The following is a 12,585-nucleotide window of genomic DNA, read 5'->3' as shown; positions in this document are numbered from 1 at the left end:
TCTCTTCTGTCTCTTTCAGGGCTGTCATATTAATATCCACTTCCTAAAGGTAGCTCTTCCTCCTCTGTGTTCCAGTCACACATGTTCTCACACACTTTCTGTCGCTGGTGTTTGTAGTTATTGCTGCTACAAATAGATCCAATTTACTAACAATGAGCCAACACCTGCTGTGGGTTTTAGTTTTATGCAGGATCCAGTCGTGACTGATTTTAGTTATTCTGAAACTCAGCAATAGCAACCGAGCAACATCCGAAAATGCGGCAATCTATTCTTTATTTTAGTTTTTAAAAATATACATCTCTGAGAATGTAAATGTGGTTTTAATTGCATTTCAATGACAAACCTTTCAACTAGAAGTCTGTTATAATGTTTTCAAAAGAAGAACAATGAAAAAGACTTCTAGTCGACAGGTTTGTCATTGAATTTGAGTTTCTTTTAGCATTTCGAAATTCAGCAAAAACGGTTTACCTCTGTATTATTTATATCCCAATACCTGGAATTTAAAATATAGTACAATGTACCATGTTCATTTTTAGGTCTTTACATTAAATACAATTTGCACCATTTAAAAAATCTAAGTGATGTTCAAAACAAGCCTTTAATTTGATAGATTTTTTGTAACATAACATTTAGATTTTTTTTGTTCGCCCGTGTTAGTTGATTTGCAGCGGTGCACACGCGTTGGGTACCATGGGCCTGCACGGGATGATCACGGATGAACAAAAACAATTGTTAGTAAATTAGCAGCTCAGCTGGGAGTTCACTGCGGTGTTACGACGGCTTTGATCATCACTACATAAACCCGAGTTCAAATGTCACGTCTCCATTGTGTCCATTTCAGTGCTCTTAAAGGTGTGGTCCCTGCGGTTTTTAAAATCCAGGTGTTTTTTGAGCTGCGTTGTCTTTCTGATATTGCTCTCCTTATCACTAGGAAGTCCAGCTTATCATTTCTACGCCATTCTATTAGAGACACCTCCACCTAACACACGCTGTGCCATCCTGCTTTTCTTAAACTGGGGGGCTCTCATTTCTGTGAACCAGGGGGCTATAGTGCCATGCCTTCAGTTTGTGCATTACAAATGAAAAGTGTAACTGCGCAGTGATAAAGGTACTGTAAGGGTCTGACAGTGGATTTTAATACCTCGGATTACACCCTTTAAATGGCACAACACATTGAAATACTGTGCAGTTCCTGTACAGCGTTTTACTTCTACTAGTCTTTTGCAACAACAGACTATAGAAGAAGGTTCAGTTTCCCTGTAAGCATGGTCTAAAGTGGCATGCCTTGTACGCATTTACTGAGATGTATGTACCATGTACTGTATCATGACTGTCTTGGACCAGAGCTGGAAGAATTGTTCATCAATTGAATGCAATTTGAATGATCTGAATAATGGATGACAGTAGGGACATGAAAATGCCTCTCGCTATGAATAGATGTTTAAATACTGTTTCTTCAATCATGACTCCAAACATTTGAAACATTTCACAACACACAGTGCACAGCCCCCGAAGCCCTGATGCTGCTTCTCCAGTGATATACAGCACTCGTTAGCAGGGTGACATCTACAGTGTGGTTGGTGTTACAACTTTCAGCATTTATTCACACATCCAATCCCATCTTACATTAGTACTTTCAATTCCTCATCAGTGGCTTCACTTCTACGAAGCAGTCAGAACTGCTGTGCAAATACAGAGCAGGACCCTGTGATATACAGTAGAACACCATCTGCATCCCAGGCAGAGAAGGGTTAAATTAACTGCCACATCGTTCTCCAATCAGGAAGCATGGAGAGCCAAAGGAAGTAGCTGCTGATGGTGTCCCTCTCTGGAAATGTCAAAGTGCCAGGGGGTCAGGGGCTCAGTGTATCTGCCATGTACAATACTGTCGTTACTCTCCTGGAAACAGGAATCGCGCCCTCGTTATGAAGGCAGCAGAAGGACACAGCAGCTCCTCCTGTCCAGGATTATCATTACTGCCAGCCCCACTCCTTTTGCAGCTGGCATTACATTTCAAAAGTGCATTAACTGTTATTTGTAGTTCGTCCAGTGCAGCAGTCCCTTACAAAAAAAAAATATAGACTTCAACAGATATTATAGAAATCTAGAGAAAATTAAATGTTTCGCCAGTGTTGCAGATCTGTGGAGCATCTTTAGATATCACAAGAAAGGAATCTCTATTAATAGGAACATTCTGCAGTTCTATAAAGTTGTTTTTTTCTAAGGGGTGTATGACTCTTGAACGGGATTATATATATATATATATATATATATATATATATATGCATGTATTGAGTACAGTTGCAATACATGCATTTACAAATGTTTTTAATGGCACTATTACATTGTGTGTTTGTAATTTATTCTGAGCATGTTTTATTCCTAAACACTTGTTATTATCATGTTAAACTGGGGGTTCAGTGCCTAGCAACATTTAGTTTCATTTGGCCCCTCTGTAAGGCACTTTAACCCAGCTCAGCACCTGCACACAAAAGCCCCTTTGTGCTGTGTGCTGGTTCTTTTTGTCTGGGAAATGTTTTTGATTAACAATTTATTGCCGCTTAAGAGTCGTTCTCTGCATCAAGCGTACGCGCGGCTACTTGTTTTCCAAAAAGAGTCCCGGGATTTATATTTTAAAAAATATATATTTATCTCCTTAAGATGGCACCCTTGCTCTAAATTACAGTTTCTTCTTTTTTTTTAATCAAAATCAGGCTTTTGGGGTGGGCTTCTAATTTTCGATAGGGTATTACTACTAGTTAAAAACATTAATTGAGCAAAAAAATATTAATAAATAATAGAAAAACCGAAACTTTTACTGAATAGAGATCTCTAAAGAAAATGATGAATGCAAGACAATCTGGTCTATAAGAGACCAGCCAACCAGTAATCAGTGTGTGAAAGAATGTGGTGTTATTATTATTATTATTATTATTATTATTATTATTATTATGACAAAATGCTCATAATATGCCCATTCATTGCAAGGACAAGATGAACCATTAGATGGCAGCAAATTCCTGTGAAGAGAGAGCCACTGGGATGCTCTCAGCTGTTACACTGCAGCGAGATGGAACCGGCAGTAGTGTTTAGTTAATGACTTTACATCATTTTAATGCACTGCTTTGTGCTCATATGTGATGCTTATATAAACCTGGATAGAGGGTTTACTTTACCACTTCTAAACATCTTTGAGTAAACACCTAGACTGGAACTGAGTTGCATTTCTGTTTTCATGTCCACTCTGATTTTCTACACTACTTGTTCTAGGAGGCGGATGTTCTTCTATAAGCTTTTCTCATTATAAAGAAGGTAGGCATGTGTGTGCCACCTGTGTACAGGTTCAGTAAAGGTAGCTGCAATGACGTTTAGCAGGTGTTGCGGGATTAAGTTGCTTCCCCAGTGCTGCAGTGTTAAACTGCAGGAACAAATCCACAAGGGAACCAAAGTGCTCAGGGTGGTGCAGCCATGGGGAAGAGTTTTATAGCTGCTCTGATCCTGTGAAGCTTTCGGGCAGATTTGCATCTTGAGCACGGAAATGAATCGGTGCATGGTATAAAATAAAAAAGAACGGGGTGCAGGAAATACCACAGCGACTGCAAACGAGTGTCTCAACCACAATACAACCTAACCTAACCTCATGTAATTATACTTTGATCCTGTATGGTAGTATGTTCAGAAACTCTGCACAGTAGCACACAGAAGACAGACATGACAACACTGTGAACAATGACAGACCAGCCCAGGCTCCTTTTATTGGTGAGATGATCATGATGAAATCCTGTATCTCATGTCCCTGCTGGGAAGATAGGAATATAATGCACTTCACCATGTTCTTTGTGCTGGAAGTACCCCTGTGGGAAATAATCACATGATGATGGGCAGAGCTGCAGCTTGATAACATGACTTCTCTCAAGCCTCCCCTGGCACTGCTACAGTAGCTGTCTACAGCCCCCACAGATGCAATGATACAAGGGGGCAATATTGATGCTTCTCACACAGCACTGGCCTTTATTTCTTTATTTCTTCTTTTTTTTTAAATTAATTTAGTTGTTGCCAATTTTATTTTTATTATTTTCTCCCAATTTAGAGTGTCCAATTATTTTTAGGCTCAGCTCACCACTACCACCCCCGCGCTGACTCGGGAGGGGCGAAGACGAACACATGCTGTCCTCCGAAGCCCGCTTCTTTACACACTGCAGACTCACTATGCAGCCACCTCAGAGCTACAGCGTCGGAGGACAGCGCAGCTCTGGGCAGCTTAAAGTTGCTCAGTTATACAGTGACCTGTCCTGTATGGTTACAGGGCCACAGTCTGAGCCAGTGATCTTGCACAGCAGTACGACTCTGCTCAGTTACACAGTGTCCTGTCCTGTATGGTTACAGGGTCACAGTCTGATCCAGTGATCATGCACAGCAGTACGACTCTACTCAGTTATACAGTGCCCTGTCCTGTGTGGTTACAGGGTCACAGTCTGGAGGATCCTGATAAGGTGTGTCCTGAAGGAAGTAAGATGGGCTTGCTTGACTTGGACTTTCAGAGTGAATCTTTTTCTTGAGCACGTGGTTGCAGATTTTAACCTGCTTTGAAGCTGCCTTTTAATTCAAACCTGCTTCAGATTGCTGTGCTGTACTTGGTAATGCAGTTTGCTGTGCTGTACTTGCTTATACAGTTTGATGTGCTGTACTTGGTAATGCAGTTTGCTGTGCTGTACTTGGTAATAAAGTTTGCTCTGCTGTACTTGGTAATGCAGTTTGCTCTGCTGTACTTGGTAATGCAGTTTGCTGTGCTGTACTTGGTAATGCAGTTTGCTCTGCTGTACTTGGTAATGCAGTTTGATGTGCTGTACTTGGTAATGCAGTTTGATGTGCTGTACTTGGTAATGCAGTTTGATGTGCTGTACTTGGTAATGCAGTTTGATGTGCTGTACTTGGTAATGCAGTTTGATGTGCTGTACTTGGTAATGCAGTTTGATGTGCTGTACTTGGTAATGCAGTTTGATGTGCTGTACTTGGTAATGCAGTTTGCTGTGCTGTACTTGGTAATGCAGTTTGATGTGCTGTACTTGGTAATGCAGTTTGATGTGCTGTACTTGGTAATGCAGTTTGATGTGCTGTACTTGGTAATGCAGTTTGATGTGCTGTACTTGGTAATGCAGTTTGATGTGCTGTACTTGGTAATGCAGTTTGATGTGCTGTACTTGGTAACGCAGTTTGATGTGCTGTACTTGGTAACGCAGTTTGATGTGCTGTACTTGGTAACGCAGTTTGATGTGCTGTACTTGGTAACGCAGTTTGCTGTGCTGTACTTGGTAACGCAGTTTGATGTGCTGTACTTGGTAATGCAGTTTGATGTGCTGTACTTGGTAATGCAGTTTGATGTGCTGTACTTGGTAATGCAGTTTGATGTGCTGTACTTGGTAATGCAGTTTGATGTGCTGTACTTGGTAATGCAGTTTGATGTGCTGTACTTGGTAATGCAGTTTGATGTGCTGTACTTGGTGAACATGCCTGCCCGCAATCGGCACTAAGGAGTCTTTTCAGAAGCAATTCTGTCTGGAATAGTTAGTAAGAGACGACAATAGAGAGTCATGCAGAACTCACCTCATTTCATATTAAACAGGTAAGAAATGACACATTAGTAAAATGTAAACTTAATCTAAAGTATCTTTTGCTCTCACAATTGTCTGCTCCTCCAAACCCCATGAACTACAGCAGGAGTCAGTCACTCCTGGATCATTAGATAAGTGATGTCCCACAATATCAGATTTGTATAATTTTACTAAATATTTCCATCAAAAAAAGGGCTGGAATGTGCTGGGGGAAAAAGAAAACCTAATAACCCGCAAACTTTTCCGAATTCTGAAGCTTGTATTTGGCTGGTAATATGACGCAAGGACAGGTTATCAAGTTGCGGTTTCTCAAGCCCCAGGGCACCCCTCAATGAAGGAACTGGTGGAATCAGGGTCCTGGATCACACTGAACTGGCTCTGGTGCGCCCCTCGGGTCCAGCTTCTAAACCTCTCTCATTTGTTGATGTAGAAAGCCAGGCTCGGCCCCACTAAGAAGGTGATCAGCCCTCCAGATGATAAGCAAAGTTTACCTTCGAACAACCTGGACCGGGTCAAACTGACTGACTTCAACTTCCTGGCTGTTCTGGGCAAGGGCAGCTTCGGCAAGGTGACACTTGTTTTATTTGGTGTTAATTAGTCGTCTGTTATTTAAATTCTGTCCGGTTTTCACTGTGAGGGGTGGAATATACAAAAATCCCATTACAGTTTATCTTAGTTAAAAAGTAAAAGAAACTAAATTCAATGCCAGACGTGAGAGAGCTTTTTCAAGGCATGGGAGACATTGAAAACAGACTTGTAGTCGTAATGTTTACCGTTGAATTAGTTTAGTCTCTTTTCGTATTTGTGGATAGGGCCCCATAGTGGAACCCTGTGTATGAGCCCCAGAGTATGTGCAGAGTGCAGGTGGTGGAAATGGGACTCAATGGCGCCCCCTTGCTGGTGTTCCAGGTAATGCTGGCGGAGATGAAGGGCTCAGATGAGCTGTACGCCATCAAGATCCTGAAGAAGGACGTGGTGATGCAGGACGATGACGTGGAGTGCACCATGGTGGAGAAGAGGGTGCTGGCACAGCAGGACAAGCCACCCTTCCTAACCCAGCTGCACTCCTGCTTCCAGACTGTGGTAAGCAGCCCGGAGGGATGCGCAGTAATAGCTAACAGTCTAAGCATGGGCGTTGCAATGCTTACCTATGCTTTAATATACTTTCACTTCCACTGCACAGGAGATTGGACTGCGCTTTCATACCCCGTCTCCCTGGGGTTAGCCCGTGCTTAACATGAGAACTTGATGGCAGTGAGAGAGTGGCCCGGGTCTGTCTAGTGCCACTGTCAGAAGGCTGTTAAGATGCTGATTCTAGGACTGTAGCATGCAGCAGCTCCAATGTATTTCATCTTTAAATCCCCTGAATGTGGGTAGTGCTGCTGTGCAGTAATTCTCTGGTTAGGTGGGGTGTCGTTTGCATAGTGTGTAAATTAGGTTTTAGTTTTGCAACGGCGCCTTCAAATTTGGTGAATAATATGTTTATAATAAAATAATTGATCCATTGATGTGTGATTACCATTTATTGAGTCAAGCTGGTGCTGTATGTGATTTACATGGAAAAGAGTCTCCATCTGAGCACTCTTCAGAGTAGGTTAGTGTCAAAACAGAAAGACTGGCGTTGTCTTTAACTGCTCGAACCAGTGATGGGGGGGGGGGGGGGGGCTAGAGTGGGTGCAGTCTTCCTATGCCCAGGGGGTGTTTTCATATTAATATTATTGTGTAACACAGCCTGAAATATGAATAAATAGGCTGTCCTCCGTCACGCACCCATACAATTCATGTAATGTTTCCAAAATAAGATGTGACAGAAGCCTGCTCTTGTCTTAAACAGTCGCCTGTGCATTAATCAAAGTTCCTTTTAATGTATAACTCTGCACAGCTGCTGTCTTTTCTACATCAGCTGCTTTCTGTCGGGAGACAGGAACAGAACCATTAAATGGGATGCCTGTTCATCCTCCTGCATGTTTACCTGTGGTAGTCCATTCCGCAATGTTTTCAGCAATGCTGCACAACACCGATGAAGGCATTAGCCGAGTTTCTACCTGATCCCACCTGGATAAGCCAGTGCTGGATTTGTTTTAGAGCTTTTTACTGCACCAGGGAACCCACCTGGCTGCTTTCAGTCACTTATTTTTAGTGGATATCCAAGGTTAAGTATGGATCGGTGGGTGATGCAATAAGAATTATTCCCCATGCTTGAAAGTGCTGTAGAATAGATTTTCTATTTTAACCCTTTCAGTCCTGGCGGGACCGTAGTGCCATTTAGAGTTCTTAAAGTACTCACAGGACTTTAAAGTTCCATTTACCAAAATGTATGTACCATTTTTTTTAATGATATAACTACATCTCTGCCTTTCTTATTTTCCAGGATCGCCTGTATTTCGTCATGGAGTATGTAACCGGAGGAGACCTCATGTACCACATCCAACATGTGGGGAAATTCAAAGAACCACAAGCAGTGTAAGCAGCATCTCCAGCACTGTACACCACAGCATCTCTCCAGCACTGCACACAAGCAGCATCTCTCCAGCACTGCACACAAGCAGCATCTCTCCAGCACTGTACACAAGCAGCATCTCTCCAGCACTGTACACAAGCAGCATCTCTCCAGCACTGCACACAAGCAGCATCTCTCCAGCACTGTACACAAGCAGCATCTCTCCAGCACTGTACACAAGCAGCATCTCCAGCACTGTACACCACAGCATCTCTCCAGCACTGTACACAAGCAGCATCTCTCCAGCACTGTACACAAGCAGCATCTCCAGCACTGTACAGCACAGCATCTCTCCAGCACTGCACACAAGCAGCATCTCTCCAGCACTGTACACCACAGCATCTCTCCAGCACTGCACACAAGCAGCATCTCCAGCACTGCACACAAGCAGCATCTCCAGCACTGCACACAAGCAGCATCTCTCCAGCACTGTACACAAGCAGCATCTCCAGCACTGCACACAAGCAGCATCTCCAGCACTGTACACAAGCAGCATCTCCAGCACTGTACACAAGCAGCATCCCTCCAGCACTGTACACAAGCAGCATCTCTCCAGCACTGCACACAAGCAGCATCTCCAGCACTGTACACAAGTAGCATCTCTCCAGCACTGTACACAAGCAGCATCTCTCCAGCACTGCACACAAGCAGCATCTCTCCAGCACTGCACACAAGCAGCATCTCCAGCACTGTACAGCACCTTCCCATAACCATTTAGATTGGAAACCACAGTGCTGAGGCCAGGTTTCATTTCTATTTCTACAAATGCAAGGTTTCCTGTACCAACCAAACCTACAGGTGTTTCCAGGATTTAAATCAATGATACATACTGTACAATACTTGCAGGTGGGAAACAGTAAGAAATAATGAAACATTTGAGCTACTGACTGTAGGAGGCATCTCCACTAAATAGTTCACAGGGGATCAGTGGCTGATCAGTGGTGCTCAAAGATTTTATTAGGTTATTATAACGGGAGTGGGCATGAATTGTTGCTGGAATATCTAAATAGATTTGCTTGTTGTATACTGTGTTCTGAATAGTAGGCTAAGATTCCACTGAAGGAGACGACAGTAAATGCCTATTACTGTGCCAGCAAGCAGTGGTGCAGCAGCCTACTAATGTATTCTGGTTATTATTCCACTGTAGAAAGAATTGCTTTTCTATCTAGACCGTCAATAAAGTATGCCTCGTGCAGGCTGAACTGCTATTAAGCATTGGGGTTCATTTTGCACTGCCAAGGTGATTTCTTAAGAGATCTGCTAAAAATGCGAGCCAGTTCCAGAAGCTTGTGATTTCTGCACACTGATGCCCGTGAGTCTGTGGAGGAAGTGCTGCTTTGTGGGTAGAACGGCAATAAGGACACATTATAACAGGCACATATTGGAAGGGCTATAGCCTGAACTTAACCATGTCAGTCTCCAAACTGTTTCTGAAAGTCTCAGAAGACACTAAGACACCCATCAGAAGATTTTCAGGAACAAGGTGACAAGACTGCTGGTGCAATGTTAAAAAATAAAATATTTAAATGAAGCATGGGAGTTGCTTTCTTGGACTATCTGAAGAGCACACTGAGTAGCAAGTCTTTTGTAGTACATTTGTTGTCAGAAGAGCTTAAGGTCCTGGCTTTCAAAGGTTTTGTATAAGGTGGAATCTAGTGCTGTCGTATCTCTGTTCTTCAGCTGGCCTTGACGATGCTTTGTACTAGTAAGGCAAACACACTTGAGCATAGGCAGGAACCTTAACACACAGTACAATTATACACTGACCAAAGGGGATATATAGATATACATTATTTTTTACACATTATTGTTTACATACAATTACCCATTTATACAGTTAGGTTTTTACTGGAGCAATCTAGGTAAAATACTTTGCTCAAGGGTACAGCAGCAGCGTCCCCCACCTGGGATTAAACCCACGACCCTCCGGTCAAGAGTCCAGAGCCCTGACCACTGCCCTAAAATAAGCAGTAAAATCAGCGAGGAAGCGGTACCCCTGTACAGTCCGTGGCTGTGACCCTGTGTTCCGCTGTGTGTCATTGCAGGTTCTATGCAGCAGAGATTTCTGTCGGACTCATCTTCCTGCACAAGAAAGGAGTTGTATACAGGTGAGTCCCACTCCGTCAAACAAGGGAATCCACTTCCATATAAAGCTTATATTTCAGAAATAAAGAAATGCTCACACTCTCTGATGTCACAATAGGGCAGACTGCTGTGCGACCCTGCTGCTCTCCAGCGCTGTGCAAGTCCCACTGGTGTGCTTCAGTTAGTTTCTTTTTGTTTGTGAACGCAGGGATCTAAAGCTTGACAATGTAATGCTGGACTCCGAGGGACACATTAAGATTGCTGATTTCGGCATGTGCAAGGAGAACATGTTCAATGGAGTGACAACGAGGACGTTCTGTGGGACCCCAGACTACATTGCACCCGAGGTAAGAACACCAGGGCTGTTACAATACTGCCTTTTACACCATGCATATAAACACAGGCAAGAAGAGCATAAGAAACGATTCACTATAGAAGCTGTTGCTTTGAATAAAGACTAGACAGACATTTAGATGTCTTTATAAATGCTTGTGTTTATTATAGAGTGGGTGGCTGAGTCTGTGCTGTTTGACTTAAATAAATGAGACCATATGCTATGGAACACATGTGCCTGTATTCACATAACTAACAATCTTACAAAACCTCCTCCACCACCAATTGCACCGTGGAGCATGGCACTGATAAATATGGTTCACTGCATATGCTGGACGTTTGTTTCCAGCCCAACAAAGCTATTGATTTCCACTAAAGAGCCGTTCAGGGTCAGGTATTTCCAGGCACAGCATTCCTCCTGCTCTGCTCTGTGCTGTACTGTGACACATTGCCGGCACTGTCACTGAGGGATTGGGAACGGATCTCTTTACACAGGAGAGTGCGAAGCAGTGGCGCAGACAGATTGGTAGAGAAAATTCAATCTGACCTCTTCATTTAGAATCCTGCTTAGAAAATGTTGCGTTCATACTTTCTTTTCCCAGTGTGACAGACAGGAGAAATTGGTGGTAGTGGCACAGGAGTGAATTAGCTGTGTACAGCTGGGCAGCAAGATAAATGAAGTCATCCTGGCAGGAGTAAGCTGGAGAAGAGAAGAAAAAAACCAACTGAGAACTGTTAGGATTAGAAAATACAGGGATGACAGCCGAACCTCTAGCTCCTTTGGCAAGACCTTTCCTTGCCATTCTTTATTCACCATCTCTGGCCACTATGTTATATAGCATTTATATTCTGGTATCCTGCAGTGCAATGCATGCAGTCTTGCCTGTGTCGAGTTCTCTTAAGCAATCCATAGGGCAGATCTTGAATTTACTGCTTGCAGCGTGATTTATGTGGTGTTGGTCTTGAATATGGATTAATTTATCAGGCATCACAAAACCGTGCATAATTAACAAACAAATAACTGTCGGCATTGAATAAGAAAAGATGATTTGTAATTTTCTTGTTAAATTTCTGAAATGGTAGGAATAGACAAACTGTGCTGATAAAGCACATAAACTTTGCATGATGTAGTAAAAAGTAGTTTTGAATGGTTTTCTTTCAAACCAGGATCCTCATGGGGGGGGATAAGTAATATAGGCTGCAAATCAGTCTATATTAAGATCAGAAATGAGTAACATGAGGCATCTATGAAGCTAAAAGCATGAACCAGAACTGTCATTTCCGATTAGTCCAATAAGAAAGATGTATTGCAGAGAGAAATGAAAAAGACGTCTTCCAGGCATAGCACAGAATGATTCAGCTCTGCTAGCATGCGGGAGTGCCTGCTTCCTCCATCAGCGGGGACGCTGGCTGGTTTATTTAGCAACATCCTTGATCTTCGTAAGTTTAATAAAAACAAACCAAACGGCTTATCAAGAAAACATATATGCACCGTAACAATGATGTCAACTAACTAAAATGCGTGTTTGTAATGATGAGGATGCACCCGCTGCTTTCACAGAACCTGATTAACACCCGTCGAAGAGCAGGCTCAGAGCTGTATTGTTATGGACAGATTAGAATTACATCTAACTCAGTCAATTACAAAAAGGATGAGATAAAAGCAGCAAATAAAAGAAAACTTTGAAGTTTCTGCAAGACATGTAATTACATGTGGTTAAATCACGTGTCTCTGTGATCAATGCATGTAATTACATGTGGTTAACACGTGTCTCTGTGATCAATGCATGTAACTGCATGTGGTTAACTCACGTGTCTCTGTGATCAATGCATGTAATTACATGTGGTTAAATCATGTGTCTCTGTGATCAATGCATGTAATTGCATGTGGTTAACTCACGTGTCTCTGTGATCAATCGCGGGACGAAACAAAAACACCAGCAACTCTGCTCAATTCTCATTTACAGCAAGCATAATTATCCCTGACCGGAAATAAATCTACCATTTACGAATCCTTGACACAAACAGTGTAACGTGCATGCATGATTATATCGG

At 42.6% G+C, this 12,585-nt stretch overlaps 1 protein-coding gene across 5 annotated transcripts in view; it reads left to right on the top strand.

Moving 5' to 3' along the window:
• LOC117423489 (protein kinase C alpha type) overlaps positions 1–12,585 on the top strand; it is a 96,170-nt gene that overhangs the window by 70,692 nt on the left and 12,893 nt on the right. Inside the window, exons 9-15 of one of the 5 annotated variants that reach the window (XM_058989709.1) lie at positions 20–49; positions 4,467–4,493; positions 6,043–6,180; positions 6,522–6,695; positions 7,984–8,075; positions 10,158–10,220; positions 10,406–10,544. In XM_058989709.1, the coding sequence (XP_058845692.1) occupies positions 20–49; positions 4,467–4,493; positions 6,043–6,180; positions 6,522–6,695; positions 7,984–8,075; positions 10,158–10,220; positions 10,406–10,544 (663 nt within the window). The remainder of the gene's footprint in view (positions 1–19; positions 50–4,466; positions 4,494–6,042; positions 6,181–6,521; positions 6,696–7,983; positions 8,076–10,157; positions 10,221–10,405; positions 10,545–12,585) is intronic. The other 4 variants (XM_058989706.1, XM_058989705.1, XM_058989707.1 and 1 more) reach the window with 4 other exon arrangements.

The sequence above is a fragment of the Acipenser ruthenus genome, chromosome 17, assembly GCF_902713425.1.
Source record: "Acipenser ruthenus chromosome 17, fAciRut3.2 maternal haplotype, whole genome shotgun sequence".
Lineage (NCBI taxonomy): Eukaryota > Metazoa > Chordata > Actinopteri > Acipenseriformes > Acipenseridae > Acipenser > Acipenser ruthenus.
Note: the sequence above shows the minus strand (reverse complement) of the source record. Positions and strands in the feature narration are given on the sequence as shown.